This window comes from Crotalus tigris, unplaced genomic scaffold (genome assembly GCF_016545835.1).
Source record: "Crotalus tigris isolate CLP2741 ecotype Arizona unplaced genomic scaffold, ASM1654583v1 scf7180000017964.494433, whole genome shotgun sequence".
Lineage (NCBI taxonomy): Eukaryota > Metazoa > Chordata > Lepidosauria > Squamata > Viperidae > Crotalus > Crotalus tigris.
In genome coordinates, this window is record NW_024096747.1 from 55231 (window position 1) to 79366 (window position 24136).

Sequence of the window (24136 nt, forward strand, 5' to 3'; positions counted from 1 at the left end):
AACATATTGGCCGGATCACTGTGATCTGGAATGCTCTGATTGCCCATTTTTCCAGGCAGATAACCCTGGCAGTGCCTTTACTTAAAAACAAAAAAATGGAATAAAGGCAAAAACAAACTTGTAAAGAAAACTCAGACATTATTATGGAAAAGTACTTACTTCTTTGCCAGATGTTCCAGGTTCACCTTTCTCTCCCTAGACACATAAAAAAAAAATCAGAACTGTATTTGTATATACCCTGGAGTTTTCTTATAGGGAAACAGCAAAGCTTTCTTGGATCCTAACATCCATTACTTTAAATTTTACCACCATCCAAGGACAGTGACCTATCTCTAGGGGAACTATGGACCTGAAAGGAAAACGCTCAGAGGACTTTCCTGTTGCATTCCTCTACTGAGATGGAAATCAACAAAACAGACTACTTTTTGCTGAGGGCCAAAATGGCCTAGATGTGTGCTAAGCCAATTCCTTAATGTTTCATTACCCAAGAAAACACTGTATTACATCTCCTAATGACCACTTGTGAAGTGAAGAAATCATCAACAATGAACTGCTATTCAACTTAAGTTGTACTAGAGACCAGAATCAGGTTTCTCTTACATTTGCTTGTTCTTGGCTCTTCCTCCTATGTCTGAATAGAATAGAATAGAATAGAATAGAATAGAATAGAATAGAATAGAATAGAATATCAGGGTTGGAAGAGACCTTGGAGATCTTCTAGTCTAACCCCCTGCTTAGGCAGGAAACCCTATACCATGTCAGACAAATGGTTGTATTTAAGCTTATTCCTTGACCTGCCCAGCACTTGCAAAAACATTTATTTATTTTTAGGAAAGGGCAACAAAGACTGAATATGCCAGGTATAAAATGCTGGCTCGACATTGGAAGTTAAATGGAGTAAGACGGGGAATGAAATTGAGAATGGCATCTCTAAAGAATATTCCTACTATCTTTTTTAGTGGTGGTGGAATTAAAAGCAGTTTTCCTGGGGAAGTCTTATTTGGATTGATATGTGGCTCTCGGAAAAATAAGGATGGTAGCTGGTGCCTCTGATGGCATTTTCTCAATTTAAATATATCCCAAAGCTGTTACTGAAATAGGGAGGAGAAACAGGGACCCTTCTTGAGGAATTTGGTTCTAATCTCTGGTTAACAGATAGAAATTTGTCTGAAATGCTGGAAGTATGTAAGAGGAAATTACCTTTCTCCCATCTTCTCCTGGGATCCCATCTTCTCCCTGGAAAGTAAACATCTTGTTCATATTTGTATTCCAGATTAGTTTAGAAGCATATGCCATGATACTCCTTACTAGCACATCTTATTCCCTATGCTTTCTTCCCACCCTAATGCAGGCCTTGCCTGTCAGACCTGAAGCCCCACTTCTAGCAGGAGGTCAGAGGGATCGGGCCCCACACTCACATTCTTTCCATTCAGCCCAGGTTTACCATCTTCACCAGGCTTGCCCTGGAAAAGAAATGCAGGAAATTAGCCAACTAAAAAAGCTTTCAGCAGCTTGACTGCAACAAGCCCATAGAATTGTTAACTGGCACAAGGAGAAAGGATGGATGAGGGTGGATGAATCCGTATGGAATATATGACTTTGTTGCAACCAATGGTTAGTGAAGTAAACTCAGGAGAAATTCAGTTAGATTCTTGTTGAGAAGGCACCTTCATCAGGTTTTGTATTTCCCAAAAATTCTCATCCAGCAACTGTTTCATGAGACCACAACAAAGAATGGGACAGAAAACAGAATTATTCCACTTGTCTGGTTGACAGTGCAGCAATTTTGGATTTCTCCTTCTCTTCAAATTTGTTGCATTCTAGTTGACAAGACAGCTATAAATTTCCATCTGGCCAATAACCCACAGTTATAAAATCTATATAGTATTAATAATTAGTGCTAGAGTTTTTTTATTTTCTCCCTCCTTATCCTACATTTTCTTTGTGTGTGTGTATGTGTGTGTGTATATGTGTGTTGCATTCTTTTAAATTGTAAGCCTAAATTTGTAGATGAGAATTCAATTGCCAATATCACCACACAAATCCAGTATTGAATAGAATTTAATTACCAATCACTTTAGCCCAAGATCAGTCTCTATTAACTAATCTTGCTCCAGTTGTCAACCTAAGTATTTTTAAAATTTAAAAAGCAGAAGTGGAAAACTGAACTAATACATATCTTAAGTTTCTATATGGGCCTAGATAGCAAGGAGAGTGCAAGAACATGTTTTTTCCTCTACATTTCATGGCTGAGGTATACATATACAATTGCGGGCTAGCCAATTGAGAAGTCAACATTGAGTGTTGATTCACTAGGTCTGTGCAATCTACCCAATAGCAAAGGCCAGCTGTGGTGATTAATACAGAAGATGACCGCCCACTTAACAAAGCCTCCTAATGGAAAGTATGCGTATGCATATGCTTTCAGCCCCATATGTTACATATAGGCAGTGGATGCCGATCAGTCTTTTAACCACTTTACTTACAGGCATTCCTGGAGATCCCAGTGGGCCAAGTGCTCCAGGAGGACCTTGCTCTCCACGCTGACCTGGCAAGCCCTGTTTTTTAAAAAAGCAGACTGTTGTGGATATGCAGAATAGAATAGAGACCCTCCTCTTCTAAAACAGACATGTCAAACACAAGGCCTGGGGGTCGGATGCGGCCCGCCAAGTGGTTTCATGTGGCCCGCAAAGCCATCCTGGAAACAGTGAGGGAACGGCCCCCACTGCCTTGGCCCTGGCCCAGGCCGCCTGGGAGCCAATGTACAATTTTGTAGTGGCCATCTATGCTGAAACACATTCAGTCTTAGCTCCACAAGGCCATCTGGAAACAGCGAGGAACCAGGAGAACCTTGAGCAGCAGCCTTGAGGAAGTGGGGCTGGGCATTTGACCACTGCTGCCCAGGGCTCCGGGGCAGCAGTCGTTAGGCTGGGCATTTGACCACTGCTGCCCAGGGCTCCGGGCAGCCAGCACCACCATCCAGCCCCCCCTGCATGGCCTGAGAGGAACAGTGAGGCTCCTCCGGTGGACCATGCCTTGGCACTTGCCCTGGTCCCACCCCCTTCTGCCAGAGACCCTAGATCTGTCCCACTCCTGCCCAGGCCCCCATAGGCCCCCTTGATGTGAACGATGTAGAGCTGGCCATGCCCACCCAGTAGGCCACACCCACTCCATCCACACCCACCCAGTAGGCCACACCCACCCTGGCCACACTCACCCGGCCCCGAGGGCAACCACAATGCTGATGCGGCCCTCAATGAAATTGAGTTTGACATCCCTGTTCTAAAGATATACATGGTAGCCAAATTTAGTAATCTAGGATAGAAAATGTACCAGCTCCTCAATATGTGCAAGAATGCTAACTAAGCTCTACACAGATGACCCAGAAATCAATTAAACAAGAGGAAAATAACTCTTCATTTTATAGGCTTGTCAGAGGTCAGTGGCTTTTTTTTATACTTACATCTCGACCAGGGTCACCCTGCTTTCCTGGATCACCCTGAGAAAATAAAGCAAGGATGTAATCAGAAGCCTCACATTGAACTGTGCCTTGTGCTCATGTCATTGCCTTTTACCTGCAGTTCCCCAAAATATTTGTTTAAACATGTTTGCTAATTTTGTGCAACTCGCCAACCCAACCCAATCCATCCAATCCAACGCAACTCAACGCAACTCACATTATGAGCCCAGTTGCAATCTCCTAAACGAGATTCTTTTACTTCCCCTTTTTTCTAGATGATAAATGGTGACAAATGGCCACAGTGATGATCCCATAAAATCTACATAACATTTGTACAGTAGATTCAACACATCAAAAACATCCCTTTTTTATATTGTTCTGCTTAACAAACAAGGCCATGAAAATAAAACTTGCACATATAAAATCAATTAATATGCACCAGTAAAAACCAATGATAATTAACTTTTATATTTTGGAACTAACAAGATGATCCTCAGCGTGACTCCTTTATTATAAACATTGGTATCAATACAAAATGTTCAAAATACTCTTTTGGACTTAGCAGTAGCTTCCCATAAACAGCTGCCTTTGTTAAGAGTAATGCAGCATCATTGTGGCTTTACAGGTGCTGAATCTAAGAGCTGTCGTCCTGATATACCTGAAGGTATCAAGTATCAGACTTACTCTTTGGCCTGAAGGGCCTATTTGTCCAGGTTTTCCATCCAAGCCATTCCGACCATCTAGGCCTGGAGGACCTCGGTCACCCTGAAGAAAAATTCGAATGAATACGTGAATGAGAAAACAACCATAGCAACAAGTGGAAACAAGTGGAAACTGTGGGAATTAATGAAATTATTGCTCATGAGACCATGGACATGGGCCATTCAATAATCCTTACACAATCCACTTTTTTTCCTGCAGTAATAAAGGCTACTTTGCTTATTTTTTAAAGAAAATAAAAGAAAAAGAACGTTCTTTCCAAATTCTCTATGAAATATCAGGTCTTACATTTACAGAAGTGTAGCTTTATAAAAATATTTGGTGGGCTTTCATGGCTTTTGCCAGTGTCTTTTCTTTCATCATCTCTTCTAGTGAATGACAAAATCAGAACTCTTTACCTTTTCTCCCACTGGGCCTCGATCTCCAGGGTCACCCTGCAAAAGGAGACAATTGACATGCCATGTAAGCAAAAAAAGGATGATGCAGACTGGGCCCTCTGTTATTCCACAATCCCCGAAGAAGCAACAGCATTACGTTCCCCTCTGAAGCACATGAAAAGAAAAAAAAAAGACTTACACGAACTCCAGGGACCCCTCTGGGACCTTCAATTCCCTGGAAGAGACGGGGAAAAGATGTCTCTGCAATTCTCTTGTGGAAAAGGAATGGCTGACACCAGTTTCTCAGACTGTAGGCCCTCCCAAAGCCTCTTCCCATCTCCCCTTACTACTACTGACATTGCAAAGGACTTGGTCAAGCCACTCTTTCATTTTGGGCTCTTCCTATTTCATTCTCTCACTGCAGGAGGGAGTGACCGTCTGCATTAGGAGTGTACTGACACTTGCCAGCATATCCACTTTTCCTAATTAGTGAATTCTTTTCTGTGAGCTTTAGAAGCAGAAGATGTTACTCTTCCTATTTCAGTTTGAAGCCCGATTATGATTATTTTCAATTGCAAGAAATTCTCTCAATGTTGGAGAAGATTATCTATTTCAAAAGCTTAACTCCGTCTCAAATCCTGGAGTGATGCTAGAAAAGGGGAAGGATTAAAAGTGCCCCCACATTCCTTTCCTCCATGTTTAACTGTATGATTAAAATAGCTGAAGCAGGCGCCAGATTTCCTTGTTTAAACATGCAGTGTAACACCTGGAACCTACCCGTTCTCCTGGCAGGCCAGGTAAACCAACTTCTCCTTTTGTTCCTTTCGTGCCATCCTCGCCAGGGTCACCTGACTCCCCCTAAAATGGAAAAAGACAACTAGCAGGCAAGTAGTTTTGCTTCTCATAAACTGAAGTACACAAACTAATTTTGAGGTATGCAAAGAATCCCAGTTCCTCTGAAGCCCAAACTAGATATGACATTAAATGCATTTTTACACAAATGGGCAGATTTTATTAAATTCCTTCAGCAGGTGAAGGAAAATATCTAATAAATATAATACATTAAATAGAAGGGCAAAGAAAGAAAATATTATTTTCTAATGCTGGGACATCTTAGATTCAGAAAAATGGTATATAAAGTGAGCTATGACAGTAGTATGTAAAATGTCTAAGTTGAGAAAATGAATAATATTTTTCTCAGAATAGTAGACCAGACATGCTGAAAAGGTCACTCGGCATTGGGGTATTTCCCTCCCATTTTCTGTAAAGGTAGGGAGCAAATAGCTGCAAACCCAAATTTCAGAATCAAATCAGAGACTGAGAGAGAGAAAGAGCAAGAAAAAAGTGCTTGAAAAAGTTAGGAATGAACTTTTACAGAGAGAATATATACAACACAGCTAGTTATTGGTATTCAGGGGACAACTGATGTTTTCTTTTGTCTTTTTTGTAAAAATTCTGTGAAGTACTGAATGGGCTGCAAAAATACCTAATTATATTGTGAAGCTAAGAGGAATAGTGTAATAAAACCAAATGAAAGTCATCTGATCTTGTGGAGTTGATCGCTACATACAGGGAAGCAAAGATAAATAAACAATTAAAAAGAATGCGAGAAATGGTGAAATGGTGTCATATAAATTAGTATGAGTATGCTTGAAAGTAGGAATCTATGGTCGGTAGCAGTTACACATTATACTCAAATGAATAGGGTGTGTGGGGGGCACGGCCAACTGGATGGGCGTGGCCAGGTATTTGTTTTCTTCATATCTTATTTTATTTTACTTTGCTAGCCAACTTTGACTATTTTACTGCCCTCTGAACATAATTAAACAATTATGACATTCTAAGCATCGTAGCATTTAACTCAACCTACTTAAGAACAAAAGACATAAAGATGAAAAGGAAAATGTTGTAACAAAACAAGTCCAGGTCCTACCTAAGATTTCAAAAGTGCTAAACATGACAAACAGGATAAGTGAAGAAAACAAATCCAATATACTCTATTTACAAAACAAAGTGAGAGGCATGGATCTGAGAATTAGTGTCACTAAAGACCAAGATTGTTTTTGGCAAGGAAAACAGAATGAGTAATTGCAAGTTATACAAGGGAAATGAGAAACAAGGCACAGTGGACAAATTTATATACCCTCTTAGAAAGTTTATTCAAGAAAGGCCAGTGGATGAAGACACTACAAGATGTACAAAACTGATAGGAAGATAGCGGGCAATATGTGGGCTGTCGTGTGGAATGAAGGTGTATTGAAAGAAGCAAAAATAGCTGTGCTTCTGCTGATGCTATTACAGTCAGTTCTGAGATGGGATGATGGGATGAGCACTTTGTCAGGACAATTGTAAAAGTAAATTCAGTGCTGTAAAAATCACTTACTTAACAAGTGATAAAATAAGATGAAATACAGTCCACATTGGGACTTCATAGCAGGGTTACCTTTTCACCTTTTTGCCCTCCTTCTCCAGGCCCCACACCAATCTGAAGACCAAAAATGAAATAGTACATCAGACATATGCAGAATCAAGATTTAAAACAACATACTGGAAATAAAAATATGGCACTCACAGTTTGGCCTGGAGGACCCGGCACTCCCTATAGAGAAAAGAGGACAAGAAAGTAGCAATAATTAAAATAAAAAAAGGCAATTTTATAGTGCTTGTAGTATGTTTCTTTTTTTCCTTATGGGTGACATTATACACATTTAATAGGCTGAAAGATAGTTCTTATTTGGCATCCACAAATCACTGGAGGCAATCCTCAAATATCTCTTTTCTGCAATGTGCAGTGATTGCCCAGATATTTCCAGTTCAGACATAGTAAACCAAGTTCAGGAACCCAAGAGAAGGCACAGAAGAGGAGCAGCATGGAGGGAGAGCTTCTGTCCTTGCAACCTGGTTAAGAGGAAAACAGAGGCCTACCGCTACCCGCAAAGAATAGGCTGGTTCTATATTTGTGGACAGTTTCAGTATATAGCAACCCAGAGACCACATAGTAGATTTAGACTGGGAAGAACAAACATCAGTAAGAAAAAAGATTCCTTGAAAGTAGCATGGTGACTTACGGGACTCCCTCGATCACCCTTTGACCCTGGTGGTCCAGGGCTGCCCTATAAAAGAAAAGAACATTTTTGTAAACTGGACAATCTCGGCAGTCAAATTCTGCAATGACATTTGAAAATGGGAATGAGTTCTTACATTTCTCCCATCTTCACCAGGATCGCCCTGGTCTCCCTTCTCACCAAGAAGGCCTCTAATGCCTGGCGGACCCTGTGAAATAAAAACAGGAATGAAGAATCTGTAGAATCTGATAATTTCATACATGGAGACATCTTTTTTGGGAACTGGCTAGTCAAGGATGGGACCTGAAAAAATAATGCTAGAAAATACAAATCAGTCAAAGGGGAGCTGGGATTCTCCAACTTTATACAAGATTGTGGGACCCGCAGATTATCATAAACTTTCAGTCTATGTAGGAGAAGAAGAAGCAGAGCCAGGTGGTAGAGTTAAGAGAGTAATCAGTCTGGAGTCATTACATTGCCACAAACAATCCAATTTCAGCGGTCCCTGAATTCCATTAACTCTTATGTAGTGCCAATTTAGTACTGACTGTTAGTTGACTGAATTCTTGTATATAAGCTTAAGCAATAAATCTTTTTTGAACTGCAACTTAAGGTATGGCCCTGATCCTTTGCACCTGACAGTCTATAGGTTTAGCCCCTGTGAGCAATGCCAATCCACACTGCTGATGCAAACCAGCCTTTCAAGCTAGATGCAGACAAGAACTTTAGAGGAGGAAAGTATTCTTTAGTTTCTGGCACAGGCTTAGGCAACAACAACAAAAATCATTCATTTATTTACTTAACTGCCAAACTGAAAAGATGCCTGGCAGTTTAATACATAAAAATATTAAGTGTGATATTTGAACTCATAAACTCAGCATACATAATCAGTTCAAAAATATCATTCCCAAATGGCCTCCAAAGGCAGCCTCATGCACTGCAGTAGTGCAATGCTATCCAACCTCTGTGTATCTACTGTACAACACTGCTTACAATTCCTTTTCTCATTTTAAACGGAAACCCTTGGGTTGTGCTTCTGCAATACTTACCCGTGGACCTTTCTCTCCAGGTTTCCCAGGTAGGCCTGGCTCACCCTATAGAAAAAAGAAAAAGCAATAAATACAACACAACACAACACATATAAAATTAAATTAAAATAAAATGGATCATCAGAGTGAATAATAAATAAATTGAGACAATTACTTACAGGGATTCCTTCCTCTCCTTTGTCACCCCTTTCACCCTAAAATCCACAGCAGAAAGATTACATTCGACCATTGCTACTATCATGCACTTTGTGTTTGAATATACTTAGTGCCCTAGCCATTGCAATCTAACAGGTTAGCATATCAAAAGAAAAATACTTGTTACAAATTCACCTTTGGCATCTCTTTCTGCAGGTCTGTGGGATGGAAATTATTTCATGCAATCTTTTCAGTGCAGGATGAACTGCATTTCTTATACAGGTAATCCTCAACTTACAAAAGTTCATTTAGTGACCGTACAAAGTTACAACGGCACTGAAAAAAGGGATTTATGACCATTTTTACACTTACAACCACTGCAGCATCTCCATGTTCATGTGGTCAAAATTCAGATGCTTGGCAACTGACTCATATTTACGACGGCTGCAGTGTCCTGGGTTCATGGGATCACCTTTTGCAACCTTCTGAACAAGCAAAGTCAATGGGGAAACCAAATTCACTTAACAACAATGTTACTAACTTAACAACTGCAGTGATTCACTTAACAATTGTGGCAAGAAAGGTTGTAAAATGGAGCAAAACTCACTTAGCAACTGTCTCGCTTAACAACAGAAATTTTGGACCCAACTGTGGTCATAAGTCAAGGACTACCTATAAATGGCCATTCAGCTTCATGTATGCCTATGAAAATGAACCTGACCTTCCAGGAAATAGGTTCTGCTAAACAAGTTAGATTGGAAGAGGATATCTTCCAGTGACCTACGAAGAAATTAATCCAGTTTTGAGATCACTAGCAATGTGATGCTCAAAGATGATGTGCTAATATTGTGATGGCACTCTCTTAAAAGTTTCTATGGAAGTCATGTCCTTGCAGCATAACCACTTTTTCTGTAGGCATGATCGAGGTACTCTCAATCGATTATGTTAGTCGATAGGATTTATGATGGAATCCATTGGATCACCATTCTAACTGAAGATTGTACTACTGACATAACAGTTAAAAAATATAGAGGACAGTATGAGTTTATAAATGAATATTTATGTTACCTATATCCCAAACCCAAGATAAGATAGGGTTGTTCCTTTTCTTACCTCTTTTCCTCGTGGGCCAGTTGGTCCTGCAGGGCCTGGTCTTCCTGACTCTCCCCTCTCCCCTGGCTCTCCTGGATCACCCTAAGGAAGTGAATCATCCCAAGGTGGGGGGAGGGGAAATAAACTAAATACAGCAAAATTCTAAAGCAGACTAAATCTAATGACTAACATTCAGGGACATAAGCTGGGAAAACTTTTACTCCCACTTTGATTACTATCTAATTACTGATAAACAGTAGCAGCCCCACCAAAACATCTTCCAATAGTCTATCAAAAGTCTAAGCTGAAGGTAATCCAGTGCATACAACCGGACCTATACCTGATATAGAAGCTAGGTGGTGTACTGTGTCTGGTTGCTGCTAAAATCTGCACCTCTCCATTAGCAACATCTTGAAGAACATTCCCAAACTGTCCACCTACCCAAGACTGGTTATGTATCATTACCATACCCATGTAAGACCCGCCCACCTAGCCCAGCACCCGAATCAACATCCTTTTGCTCCCTCTTCATTCAATGCACAATAGTCACCTGTGGGCCAGTTTTGCCAGCCAGTCCTGTGAGTCCCTGAAAGAAAAAAGGAAACCAATAATTATTAACATTCAAATGACTAAGTCAGGAAAACTGCATAAGGAAGATTGTTGCACAATCATTTTTAGGCAAGGACTAAGAAATACTCCATGAAAAAAAGCAGCGCTTTATTACCTGTTAGTGCAGTGGTTCTCAACCTTTTTAATGCCGCGACCCCCAACTGGTCGTAAGCCGAGGACTACTCAACTGGTCGTAAGTTGAGGACTACTCAACTAGTGCAGCACAGTTTGCAGAATGGGACTTTTGGCGGGCTCAGCAGGGCAGAGATTGCCTGGACAATTCCTATTGGCTTTTGAAAGCCAATAGAATTAGACTCTATTTCAAAAGCCAATAGAATAAAGGGAGTAGCACAGCTAAGGAAAAGGGGAAAAAAATGGCGGACTGCGTTGTTTGGCGACCCCCGTGAAATGGTTGTTCGACCCCAAATGGGGTCCCGACCCACAGGTTGAGAACCACTGTGTTAGTGGCTGCAAGGATATATACATTGCTCTGCATTCTGTAGTGAATGCACAGACAGACTAGGCCTGGCTGGCTCAGGAATTCTGGGAATTCAAGTCCACAAATCATAAAAGAGCCAAGGTTGCCTACCCCTGGCCCATATCTAATATTTGTACAAAGAGAAAATTATACTTGAGCCTTCTTTTATTAGACGTGATGGAGCTAGGAGCCAAAGCATTGCGCTGATGTCAGCTCATTAAACTGAAATGCAACTAGGGAGTCTATTGGTCTATTCTACAGGGATCCCTTCCCTTTCTGAATGAAAAAGGGGAGAATAACAGAGCCTTAAAGATGTACATTTGGCACGAATTTAGGACTCACATTTTCTCCTTGTTCTCCTTTTGGGCCAGGTGGGCCAGGGACACTAAGACCAGGAGGCCCCTGAATAAAAAAGTTAAAAAAAAACCATGAAATAGAAACACTTAAAAGGATGTCGTATATTCATATAAGTATATCCATATCCATCATTATTACTAAGGTGTCATCTTTAAGATCAGCTTCACAAATATTGAGAGGTTCTGGAAAATGTTCTGTAATGAAAAGAAATTGAATCACAAAGAGTATTTTGGGGGTATTCTTCAGTGAACTGAAATATGTCTGATGAAAGCTCTGATGAAATGGTGCTAGAGATATATATTTTTTTAGCAGGTGAATCTGAAGGGACATATTTGGAAAGAAGAAATATATTCCCCACTCTATCAAAGAAGAACCATCATCCCATTCTAATAATAAAGCCAACAGTAACTTTCACAGCCCTCTTGCCTGGTTCTCACTTTTACTTTCCAAGGCAGATAGTCCTGTAAGGTTATACCAGGCTATATCTAAAACTGAAAAAAAAGCCTTGACAGAAATCAAAGCAGTCAACATCCCAGTTTGCTGTTCAGCAGGAAAAATTCAAATTTATTTATTTAGTTTATTTATTTATAAAGTGTATTGGCTGCCCACCTTACCTTAAGGCAGTGTTTCCCAAACTTGACAATTTTAAGGCATGAGGACTTCAACTCCCAGAATTCCACAGCCAGCAATGCTGGCTGTGGAATTCTGGGAGTTGAAGTCCACATGCCTTAAAATTGTCAAGTTTGGGAAACACTGCCTTAAGGTAACAGTGAGCAGTTTACAATCATTTTATCAGGCTGCATTATCATAATCAATGTATTATGACATATCACCATAACCTCAAGTACTCACACGTTCTCCTTTGACCCCATCATCTCCTCTTGGTCCAGGTGGGCCTTCAGGTCCTATAATGCCTCTTTCTCCCTGAAAAGAGGAAAACAGAATCACAATGTCAATGTTCCATAGTGGCATAATTCCCGTGTGATATATTAATTTGAGCATTGCTTTTTCCTATTAAATCAAATAACAAAAGGAAACTACTGGAAAAAGAGAGCCACAATAGTCTCGTGAAATAGTTTTCTTTAAGCCAACTTCCCTGCTACAACTAATATAAATTCAAATAGGATATGCTACACTTTGTATTCCTTACAAGAGATTTGTTCCTGTGCAGTTACCTTATCTCCTTTAATTCCAGAAATGCTGGATCCCTAGAAGAAATATAAAAAAAGGTAACTGCTGACACCTTTTCAGATCATATTCCAGAAATGCAAACTTGTAGAAAGGCGCTTCCTATGCATTGTTACAGGTGATGTACAAATACTTGTATGAACGTAACTATGCCAGGACAGATAAATAATGAAGTTTTCCATAGCTAACTAACTTGGCCAGATGAAGAAGAAATTATGGTACAATAGCCTTCGGTCATTTTGGTCATGCAATAATGATCACGTCTCTTAAGAAAGAGTTAGTGGATTTCAAATTAACACCACTGTACTTATAGCCTAACCAGTAAGCCCAATGTTATGGAAAATTGTAAACCTTGGATTGGTAAATTCTGAATGGCCACAAGTTCCTCATCTTCGATATACAACTAAGCTATTGGCGATATGATGTTCATGCCCAAGAGAAGTCTAGGTAAAACTCCTTTACAAAAGAGTAACAGGTTATATAATCTTTTCTAGACCAGGCATTAAGCAACCCAAAAAAGAGAAAATTAGGATGAAGATTAAAGGTGTTTTACCCACTCTAGCTGCTTATGATATTTATGATGGCTGATTACAATGGGAGACTTACCGGCAGACCGGGTATACCAGGCTCTCCTCTCTCTCCCTATGGCAGAAAGTGAAAGTGTCAGGGCAGTCCAAATTGTTTAAGTCTTACCATATGCCACAATTGATCCCCACTGATGACTTTACAAGCTCATTGCATCAGTCAAAGCACTGTACCTTCACTCTCATGTCTCATTGTAAGACCACATCTTAGTTTTACTGGGAGTTATGATCAATAAACTGGACTCCCAAGAATCTGAGAGTAGAATTTCATTCAGCCCACAGTATTTGACGTTGTGTGGGAACAGGACATTTTCATGTTAATTTGCATTTCAGTAAGCTCTGAATACAGGAATACATTGTCAACGGTTTTCACCAGAGATACTCGCCAGCCATTCAGAACTCTACAGGCCAGACCTGCACAATTTGTGGCTCACCAGATAAGTTTGCCAGTATTCCAAATGACTGATAAATCTGAGTCAATTTCATAGTAATAGTAATAGTATTAGAATAGAATTAGTACTACGGTAGTGTAGATGGAAATGGTCAAAAGCAACGCAAGTGTTCAACTTTTAATATTGTTCCTACATAAATGGGAATGACAGGTTACATTACTAATTCCTTTCAGATTAAAGAACCCTACTGAGTAAGCATAATTCCAATATAAATTAGAGCATTTGCCATAGGTCTAAAAATCCTTACTTGTTCTCCTCGAGACCCAGGTGTTCCTTGTAAGCCCTATTTCAAAAATTGAAGTGGGGGAGGGGAAGAAAAGTTATTATTCAGAATAATCATGGATCTCATACTGGGCAGCATTAACAGGAGGAGTTCTTGAAGTAAGGGTGAATCATTGGCCATCATGGAAGAGTCTTTATTGAGGGATAATAGAGGCAGCAAGAGTGTACTTGAGCAATAATAGGATTCAAAGTGAATCATATTTTTTATTATTGAACAACTGAACTGCAGCATTAAGATTACTTTTTGGATGCCATTTATGATGGGCAATAATTCCCTTGGAATTGGCTGTGAATGTTCAGGTTTCAGATGAACCTAGGTTTAGAAACCCAAGTCTCTACCAAGAAACTGCACCAGATGGAAAATAGAAAATGTAATTTGAAGTTGAGAAATATAAAGTAAGAAGTTTATCAACCCTCCCTACAATCACTGATTCCTTTTGGAAATCATTCTGGATCCCCACATGTTTTTTCCTCTGAAACATCAAAGCATGTTTGAAGTATCTGGGAAAAAACCTAAGTTTACAAAAGAAAACAATGTTTGTTTTTTACTTCTCTATTACAACTCATGATATCTCATCATCATTTGAAATTGTTCAACAGATCCTCTTATTCCAAAGCAATTGATTCAATTTTTAGTGTAGCAAATCAAAATGCAGGTCAACATGTTTTGTCTTTTCTCTAATCTTTCCTCCAGTTGCTTCTTTTTCGACTTGCCAAATCACCTTTGAACTATTGCACTCAAAAAGAGAGATAGGAGGAGTAGAATTGTTCCCAGATAGACAATATTTGACCAATATGACCCAAACTCAGTCAGCGCTTCTATCTCCCAGAAATGGAAACTGTTGATTTATGTCTCGATTTTACAGCATTATGAAATATTGAGATTAAGAAAACTCCCACACTCACATCTCTGCCAGATGGACCAGGACGGCCTGAGGGACCTTGTTCGCCCTAAAATGAAAAAGTACTATAAACATGTAGTTTATGTGAAATATTCCTAATTTTATCATCTGAACAAACGTGTCAGATAATTTAGACTTAGAAGCAAAGCTTTCTTAGTCCAAATCTTAATTTATAGTCACTAGACCAGGGGTAGGCAACCTCGGCTCTTTTATGGCTCATGGACTTCAACTCCCAGAGCTGACTCAGGAATTCTGGGAGTTGAAGTCCATGAGTCATAAAAGAGGCGAGGTTGCCTACCCCTGCACTAGACCATGCTGGTTTTTTCCCCAGGGAAACCTATCCAAATTACTATTGGATTAAGTTATTTCTTGATATAATATGGGGCAGTGCAGTGGCTCAGTGATTTGTGTGGAAAGCTGGCAGTCCAGGTTCAAGACCTGAATGCCATGCGATGCGATGGGGTGAGCTCTCATCCTCGCCCCAGCTCTTGCCAACCTAGCAGTTCAAAAGCATGCAAATGCAAGGAGATAAATAGGTACCACTTCAGTGGGAAGGTAACAGCACTCTGTGACGTCATGCTGGCCACATGACCGTGGAAATATCAATGGCCTTGAAAGAGAGATCGGCACTACCCCCTCTAGTTAGCAATGACTAAGGGAGTAAAATCTGCAGGGACTAATTTGCCTTTTGGTATAATATGGTCAATTCAGAATGAATATATATACCTTCTCTCCTTCAGGACCAGGCAATCCAGGCTCTCCCTAGAAGAGAAGTTTTGTACATTTCAGGCAAAATTCATTTTGTTTCCATAGGAAACACACCACAGCAATAACATTACTGAGCTTTATACTTTCCTATTTTGCTCCTTCAGAAAAATTCTGAATCCAAATGAAATCCTTTTTTACTTTAAGGATGGATCTGAAGATAAATTCTAGGCACTCCAGTTCATAAAAATTTCAGACAACACAAAATTTCTCTGGATGTCATCAGTGCATTTGACTCCCTTGTAAAATGAAGGTAACCAGTTAACAGGTCATGAATTGTTATATAAGAAATTATGAAAAATCAAATTATGCAATTCACACATCACACATAATTTGTATGTTAGCTCTTGATTTGAAAACTCGATCCAAACCACTTGCATGCAATCTTCCATCATGTACAGGAATTTAGTTCACAGCACTGCTCTACCCAAATCTCACCTTTTCTCCTGATGGCCCAAGTGCACCAGGAAGACCATGGTCTCCCTATCACAGAGAAAAAAAAAATCCAAATCAGATATTAGAAGCACCAACGGGTATAAATAATTCATGAATGGACAAAAGGACAAAAACTATAGCTGTAAATTCAAGGTTTATTTGTAAGGGCTCTCTAATTACATCCGCAGGAGAAGGGACCAAATCAGTTTCCTAGGAAGAAACAAGTAAACAAACAGATCTCCCTATCAGTGCCTTAGGCTGAGCCTTTTGCAGAAAATTTCCCAAAAATGTTCAAAAGTAAAAGTAAAATAAACGTAACTGCCCACTCCGTACAGCTAGAAGATCTCTATGAATAATGCTTATCTCATTCAGTATAGACATTAATGTCATCAGTACTTGTGGTCACCTTTCATATTTAGAAGGCTTAGTCTTAGTCTTCCAATACAGCACTGACATTTGAGCAACACCTACCTTGATCCCAGGTTCACCTGGAGGTCCTCTGGGGCCCTAAAAACAAGAGTAGGAACATTTTTGTTTGGGGGATTAGTGAGCAAACTAACACATATTTTTCTCTTGGAACCAGTTTAGCCATTCCTTTTAAATTCAATTAATAAAGAAATTGGGAAAAAAAGGTACAGTAACAATGAGTTTTAATGTTGGTTTACTGTTCATATTATTATTTAATTAGTTTAATAAGTTGATATAGCCACCTACCTACCAATGGAATTTCAGGCAGCAAACAAAAGATAAAACATAATACATAATCAACCAATTAATATTTCTTAATTCAGACAAATGAATACAACATAAGGAAATGACTCCTGTTGTTTGCTGCTATATTATCAGCCATGGAAAAATACTGAAAAATTAAAGTGCATCTTTGATTGGATTAGTAATATTTTAAAAGGTGGGAAATTGTTTTTGTTGAAAAATTATCAGAATAACCAAAAATTGAAAGTACCCTAGGATTAAGGATAAATTAATTTAAATCTGATCATTGTTTGTAATCTATATTGATTATGTAATCTGTATTACATCTGATAAAACAATTGAATAGCAGGCACTTATATTGGGTAGCAGTGGTACAGAAAGATGCTGGAGGCAGATGGTCACTTTTGTGACAATGGCAAGTACATCCATTCACACTGTGCAGGAGTATGTTAACCACACCTGTATTTTTACTAAGAATCCCACCACATGGATAGAAAATCTGTGTGGTCATTAGGATTCAACTTGACGGTACATATTCAATCACTCAATCTCCAAGGATATTCCAATGATTTGCTGTATCTTATCCACCCATCTTGTCTTTTGTCTTCCCTTCCCTCTACTTCAGCTTGCCAAACCTAGCTCTTTTTTATAATCCGTCACCTATTTGTACCACTTGCTCAAAGAAGAGCCAAATGCAAGTACCAAAGGAGAATATATGGATGTATTATGGTCTCAGTCTTCCCGTCACTGCTCACCAGAGCATTCCATTAAGCAAAGGACATGTCCAAATCAAAACCTATATGAATCCATGACCCAGGACCGCTTTCTGTTATTCAATCCTATACTGAATATGTACTGCTAGAAACTCCTAGAAGATACTGACTGTTAATTCATTCAAGTTATTGATTTTGAACTAAAGAATAAGGGATTTTAATTTCTGTCCTTGGAAATACTCTCCATCCCCCTTAAAAAAATCCTGTTGAGCAAACCTGCTTTGTCTCCAAGTAGTTGTGGTTTGGCTATGTGGAAAAAAAGGGTTGGCCTACATTGTTACTATGATATTGTGCTATTATCATCTAGGGAGCATCCCACACAGCCAAACAGCTGGGTTTCTGAAAGCAGAGGATATCTTTAAGAAAGTTTCTCAAGGAAGATTTTAAGAGCAGGACAAATTCATAACACGAAAGGTATCTCTCAGTTATTTAGGTTAGGAATATTTTTGGATTTTAGAGATTAGACACAATAATTTAATTTAACCTTTAATGAATGAATAAATGAGCACATGCACATAAACATCCCCCACTCACACACACACACACACACGCAGACACACACACACCATGTGTATATGTATATGTGGGTATAACTTACAGATCTTTAACCTAAGCTAATATTATTCTGATACCCAAGAACAAGAAATTTTAGGTTAGTCCCACTTACAATGCCTGGAAGTGTTTTAATCTTGATCTATGACATGAGACATGAATACTTAAGGCCAATTCTAATTTGTTCAGAAATAATCATGAATGGCACAATTGTGCAAGTTGAGGATCAAAAAGCACTCCCACATGGTATACTTATTTTCAGGGTTTGCAATCACATTTGGACAGGATTAACTTTCCATCCTTTAATATATTTTTTTCTTTTACTGTGGCTGGTCTTAGTTTCTGCTTATTATAATACACATAGACAACCCATAAGGACCTCAGCAGCTTTCTTGAACTTAAATAGCAAGAAGCAATATTACTGAGTGTTATGCACATACTGATGAAATTTGATTTCAAAGTTTCTGATGACAATCAGTAGTTTTTCACATAAATATTAGATACTAGGCAGTTCAAGGCTGGCCCAGCTAACTTTGTTAAGTTTACTCATTTAAGTTTAAGTTGAAATGGTTTCTATTTGATAAGATCTTAAGAACATTAAGAGAAAATGTTTTTCTCTAAAAACTCACCCGATCTCCAGGGTCTCCAGTACGTCCAGGAAGTCCAGGAAAACCTTCTTCTCCGTCTCCCTTTAACATGAAGAAAAGCAGTGACCACCTATAATAAACTTAAGCAACTTTTCTGGTTAAAAGCAGGAAGTGAAATCTACAGAATTTCCAGCTCAAATTAATTTGTATCAGCACAAGTCTGGATTCAAAGACTCAGATACACAGCCTCTGCAGGTAATCCTTCACTTATGCCCAAATGCTTAACAACAGTTCAAAGTTATGGTGGACTCCCCCGAGCTACTTAACAAACTGTTTTCAACATTATAACAGCCACACACACCTATCATAACATGGGCACTTTGCAACTGGGTCACCTTTACGGCCATTTCCAGTGTCACTGACTTGCAATGTTTTTTGCAGGTTTCCAGCATTTACTTCCGGTTTTGGCAATGAATGAAAAAAAAAAAAAAGTTAAAAAATTGGGTCTGATCTCAGGATGCTTCAGCGTATGACCACAACAACTTACAACCACAATTCCAGGCTCAATTCTGATCGTAAGTTGAGGACTACTTCTACTCAGAAGCAGCACTATGGAAGGCTTCTATCTAGAATTTTGAATGGGAGTCAAAAAAAAAACCTCCCCCAAACCAATGGAGTGCTCATTTGATTAATCTAGGCTCCATTCATCCTTTCAGTCAGTGAACAGATCCTTATCTTACCTTATCACCTTTTTGTCCTGGAGGTCCAGAGGGTCCCCTGGGCCCAGGATCTCCGGGAATACCCTGGGAAATAGGGAAACAGAGGTAAAAACAAAAGACCAAATTTTAATTCTTTGCAATTAAGCAATCATTTACTGGTTTTGCTCATTTTTCTAGGAGATTCAGGTGTCATCTATTATGGCAATACTTTTGTTTCAGACATATTATCATTTTCTAGACTTTAAGTTTTACAAATGTTCTCTAACAAATACTTTCAGCTGTCACTCTTGTTCCTTCTCATATAGCCGTTCAGTGTTTCTCAAGCTTTAACAATATCTACATTTATAAATCCCATCTTTATAAACATGGCAAAGAGTGTACTCACTGGAATACCAGGTTCTCCTCTGACCACACCTCCATCACCTGGTCCAGGAGGGCCCTAGGAAGAAGGTAAAGGTGAGCTCTGGACCTCTGCATTTCTCCAATTTCACATTAGGAAAATAAAGCACATAAAAAAGGTACAGGGACACAAAGAAAGAAGGAACCAAATTCAAAAGGGATGGAGAAAAAAAGTAGCAGGAGAGAAAAATCTATTAGAAAGGGGCGGGGGGAAATACCCAGAGAGAGATCTACAGACGAGAGAAGAAGCAGATCCACAGAGCTGGGAAGGTGGAGCAGAGTGAAAAGGGTAAAGCATCCAAAGTAGAAGGAAAGGCATACTTACCCAAAGAGGACCATGAACAGAATTTTTATATATATTGTGCCTAGCCACATCCCTCACAGCTGCTAATTTGGGAACTTTTCACCAATTCAAGTGTGTTCACAGCTACCCAAAAGCTAAAGTACTACAACTCTTTGTCCTTTTGTTGCTTTCCTGAAACACACTACATTCTTCATGCTCGCTTTCACTTAAAGTAGCTCTCTTCTATCATGTTTACTTAGAAGTAACATTTCCAGATTTTAGGGGAGCTTCCTCCAAGGAAGTTGGGACAGAGAAATGAATCTTACATTCTGACTAAAAGTCCTTGTTGGCCTATCATGGGTCTCTTCAGCAACTGAATCATTGACTGATTTCTCAGCAAAAGCAGAGAGGCAGGGAAAAAGAACGATCACTTACTTGCTCACCTCGGTCGCCCTTCTCACCCTGTAAATAAAATAAAATGTTTATGTATGTAAGCATATGCATTAGGCTCAACAGGGAAACTCATTGTGAGAAAGCACAAATACTGGTTAAGAGGAAATAGTGACTATATGTACAGTTAATATGTAATTCTAGAGCCTGTCCCCCCAAAGTATGGCAAAATGATATGTTTCTATACCAAGTTATTCTTGTTATGTTATAAAGTTATTATTATTTTCTTCAGTTTCCAAAATTATTGACACTTGGTTGTTCAACTGTCTATCACCTTACACATGAGGATAATGGATATGGGTGTAGTGAAAAGCAAATATGGGACAGGGAAACATATGAAGCAGTTCCAAATTTACTGAAAGCAGAAATGTTCCCGTTTCAAAAGGCTTCCAGTTAAGTCAGAAAACTTGTTTCAAAAACAAACAGTGTAACTCTATGAATCACATGGGGCCAATTCCAGAGAAAGTTTACCTGTGCAAGGAGGAGAAGGAGGGATAAAGACAAGTGTGATAGCTGCTACTTTGCAGTTTGCTAACAGGGTACTATTAATGGATTTGAAGACAGGTGTCCAAGGGGACTTTTATGAGCATACAGATGGGCTACATAGTCTGATTTCATATTCTACAATGAATGTGGATGGTTTCAATGGCTAAAGTAGAAAATCACTGCAAGGAAAGGAACTCGTACCTTGACAGAAATGCCAGGAGGCCCTGCTGGCCCACGAAGTCCTACTAGCCCAGGATCCCCTACAGGACCCCTGAGGCCTGGAATTCCTGGGTTTCCCTTCAGACAGAAAGAAAAAGACATTTAGCAAGAACTGGGTTCCCGTCTGTTACTCAGCAAAAGAAGTAGGCATAAAGTTAGGCCTGCAATTCAATACACACTTCTACGGAAGTGAAAGATGAAGGATTTATGACCAAGTAAATATCCATAGGATTCCTGTATATGTTTCAAAGTGAGACCGGAAGTGGTGAAATAGCCATAGGACGCAGTAAAGAAATATTTCTGTGTGGCAAGTGACACATACATGAGGATCTCATGAAGGATACGATATTTCCTCTCCCTCCACTTCCTTGGGAATCTTGCTTTCAGTGTTTTTTTCTTCCTTCTCCCTCCCATTTGTCTGTCAGTTGCTACTTACTGGATTGCCAGGCTCTCCCTTTTGGCCAGGAAGGCCTCTTCCTCCATTCAATGGTATTCCAGGCTCCCCCTGATTAAGAAAAAAGTTTAATGTTACCTTATCATAGTACAGTTTAGGAATTAAACAAGAACCTATCTCAGGTTCTCCAGATGGAAGCATAGCCCATTATTCTATAGCATATTTTATATTATACAAAATTAAGAGAAGCACGGAAATATCTTTATAAGCATAAACTAAAGAGATCACAAAGTGTGAGTCACAGTTGATATTTACCAAAACCTTTCCTTATGCTAAATGTTAAGAAGATTTGCATGAAAAAGAGTAATTAGATGGGACCGTGCATAAACTCTAACAGCCTGCCACTGTTGATCACTTTACCATGAAATAGAGATTCCCCCCCCCCCTAATATACTGCAAGTGGGTTGGAATTGCAATAGATAGGTGCACTCTGTGTTTTGGACAACTCCCAAATGAGGGATCACAGTCCAACAGTCTTGTTTCAATTCAGTATGCTTATTTGTATGAAAATCAATATCTATAAAATATCATCTTATAAACAGAGATGTGTTGATAAAAGTAAAGCTTTCTATTTGTATTATGATCATGCCTTTCTGATGGCAGATTTTAACTGAGAGCATGAAGTATTTTCGGCTTTCTTTCTTCTGCTTACCCACATTTATTCCCATTTTATTGTGATCATCGCCAGATAATTATCTCCATTCTGAACTTATGATGCCAGAACAACTGTTACTTTTGGACATATAGTACAAAGATGTTCCCTTTTTATCATCGGGATTCCCTATCAGCAACTCTGATGCTGTAGTACTGCTTAGGAGGAATGACCAGAGAAGCTAGCTGGGCCATACATTATGTCAATGCTGCTAATATTGAATATTCTTGCTTTGACAATATATGCAGAACTGTCTGGTATTTTTAGAGTTAAATCAGTTGACAGTGAAGGGGGAGGAGAATATAAGGAAAGCCCGGGGAAAAAGAAACTGAAGTAAATCTTTGCCCTCCAAATTAATTGGAAGATGTGAATCATGACCCCAAAATAGGGGAGGGGAAATTCCTGGAATGTTATGTGCAAAGGAAGGGAAATTCAGATCTTAGCATCCACCATGTTGTGCTGACATCTCTGTAATACTAATAAAGGCTTTTTAGGTTGAAAAAATGCCTGAAAGTTCTTTGAAGTGTTTCGTTAATCAGACACATGACACATTACATGGAAATGTTACATATCCTATCACAAAAATTACATCTATATGATCCTTTTCCAAGTTAAACTCTCAAAGATCCACTTACCGGCTCACCTTTCTCTCCTCTTGGCCCACCTGGGCCAATCAGTCCACGCTCCCCCTGAAAGGCAAAAAATAAGGAGTAAATGGCTCTTCAGTTGATAACAAGGAGTTTAATGGCCAATATTATCTTTACTTACTTGGATACCTCTGAGACCAGGAAGGCCAGGACCACCCTATGAAGAAAAAAAGGGGGGGAGGAAGTGAATAGGACTTATTTTCCTATAGCGGGAATAAGAAAAGAGAGGCGAGGAGTAAGATGAAGCAATATATTTGAAAATAAATCCTAGATCTAAGTAAAGTAGGGTAGCATTAGACATGGTTAGAACATGAACTTAGTACTGGATACGTGGAGTATCTCTGTTATAGATAAGTAGTAATAATAATAATAATAATAATAATAATAATAGTAATAAAAAGTTGGAAGGGACCTTGAAGGTCATCTAGTCCAACCCTCTGCTCAGGCAGGAAACCCTATACCATTTCAGACAAATGGCTGTCCAGTCTCTTCTTGAAAACTTCCAGTGTTGGAGCATTCACCACTTCTGGAGGCAGGTTGTTCCACTGGTTAATTGTTCTAACTGTCAGGAAGTTTCTCCTTAGTTCTAGGTTGCTTCTCTCCTTGATTAGTTTCCACCCTTTGCTTCTTGTCCTACCTTCAGGCGCTTTGGAAAATAGTAACCAGATCTTCATTGTGATCTTTGGGAATCACACACATGGGGGACCAATGTAGTATACAGATGATGTAGGGCAGAAACAGTCATAAAACCAGTGGCCTTTTTATTCAGTATATTTTTCTATCCCAAGTAGAGCTCCATATCCTTTTTTTTTTCCTTTTTGGCACTCAGTCCATCAAACTGAGCCTTGGATTTTTGTACTTGCAACACCTTTAAAACAGTATAGAGTTGTACTGGTGGAGAAATTGCAATACTGTTGTCAAACCAAAATGCTTAACTACATAAGGTTCCACAAAAACCTTTCTGTTCTAGAAAGTTTTATTTCTGCTTAAGAACAAAACTACATGCTTCACTGTGACCATGGAGAAGAAAAAAAGTTCAGTAAAAAAGTATGTAATTCAAAGGTTCCAACTTATGATGGCAGACACTATCTCAATTACAGCAAAGCATTATGGATGTTTTTGCCTGCAACTATACATGGCAAAAGGATAAAAAAGTTAATTACCGGCTGACCAGGAGAACCTGAACTGCCAGGCCGACCAGGATTCCCTGGTGCTCCATCTGCTCCTGGAAATCCCTAGAAGAAAATAGAAACC

The 24136-nt window shown here is 39.2% G+C and overlaps 1 protein-coding gene across 1 annotated transcript in view; it reads right to left on the reverse strand.

Annotated features, from left to right (window-relative positions):
- The window catches only part of COL7A1 (collagen type VII alpha 1 chain), a 120260-nt gene that overhangs the window by 47211 nt on the left and 48913 nt on the right, over nucleotides 1-24136 (reverse strand). The window contains exons 35-69 of the mRNA XM_039345577.1: nucleotides 24046-24117; nucleotides 23004-23039; nucleotides 22871-22924; nucleotides 21566-21634; nucleotides 21112-21207; nucleotides 20410-20436; nucleotides 19678-19731; nucleotides 19314-19376; nucleotides 18616-18675; nucleotides 16422-16457; nucleotides 15954-15998; nucleotides 15477-15512; nucleotides 14755-14799; nucleotides 13814-13849; nucleotides 13137-13172; nucleotides 12518-12550; nucleotides 12195-12266; nucleotides 11328-11387; nucleotides 10449-10484; nucleotides 9920-10000; nucleotides 8830-8865; nucleotides 8672-8716; nucleotides 7759-7830; nucleotides 7626-7670; nucleotides 7130-7156; nucleotides 7001-7042; nucleotides 5335-5415; nucleotides 4757-4792; nucleotides 4579-4614; nucleotides 4145-4225; nucleotides 3464-3499; nucleotides 2487-2558; nucleotides 1419-1463; nucleotides 1201-1236; nucleotides 160-195 (exon numbers count right to left, since the gene is read on the reverse strand). Coding sequence (XP_039201511.1) covers nucleotides 160-195; nucleotides 1201-1236; nucleotides 1419-1463; nucleotides 2487-2558; nucleotides 3464-3499; nucleotides 4145-4225; nucleotides 4579-4614; nucleotides 4757-4792; nucleotides 5335-5415; nucleotides 7001-7042; nucleotides 7130-7156; nucleotides 7626-7670; nucleotides 7759-7830; nucleotides 8672-8716; nucleotides 8830-8865; nucleotides 9920-10000; nucleotides 10449-10484; nucleotides 11328-11387; nucleotides 12195-12266; nucleotides 12518-12550; nucleotides 13137-13172; nucleotides 13814-13849; nucleotides 14755-14799; nucleotides 15477-15512; nucleotides 15954-15998; nucleotides 16422-16457; nucleotides 18616-18675; nucleotides 19314-19376; nucleotides 19678-19731; nucleotides 20410-20436; nucleotides 21112-21207; nucleotides 21566-21634; nucleotides 22871-22924; nucleotides 23004-23039; nucleotides 24046-24117 — 1773 coding nt within the window. The remainder of the gene's footprint in view (nucleotides 1-159; nucleotides 196-1200; nucleotides 1237-1418; nucleotides 1464-2486; nucleotides 2559-3463; nucleotides 3500-4144; nucleotides 4226-4578; nucleotides 4615-4756; nucleotides 4793-5334; nucleotides 5416-7000; nucleotides 7043-7129; nucleotides 7157-7625; nucleotides 7671-7758; nucleotides 7831-8671; nucleotides 8717-8829; nucleotides 8866-9919; nucleotides 10001-10448; nucleotides 10485-11327; nucleotides 11388-12194; nucleotides 12267-12517; nucleotides 12551-13136; nucleotides 13173-13813; nucleotides 13850-14754; nucleotides 14800-15476; nucleotides 15513-15953; nucleotides 15999-16421; nucleotides 16458-18615; nucleotides 18676-19313; nucleotides 19377-19677; nucleotides 19732-20409; nucleotides 20437-21111; nucleotides 21208-21565; nucleotides 21635-22870; nucleotides 22925-23003; nucleotides 23040-24045; nucleotides 24118-24136) is intronic.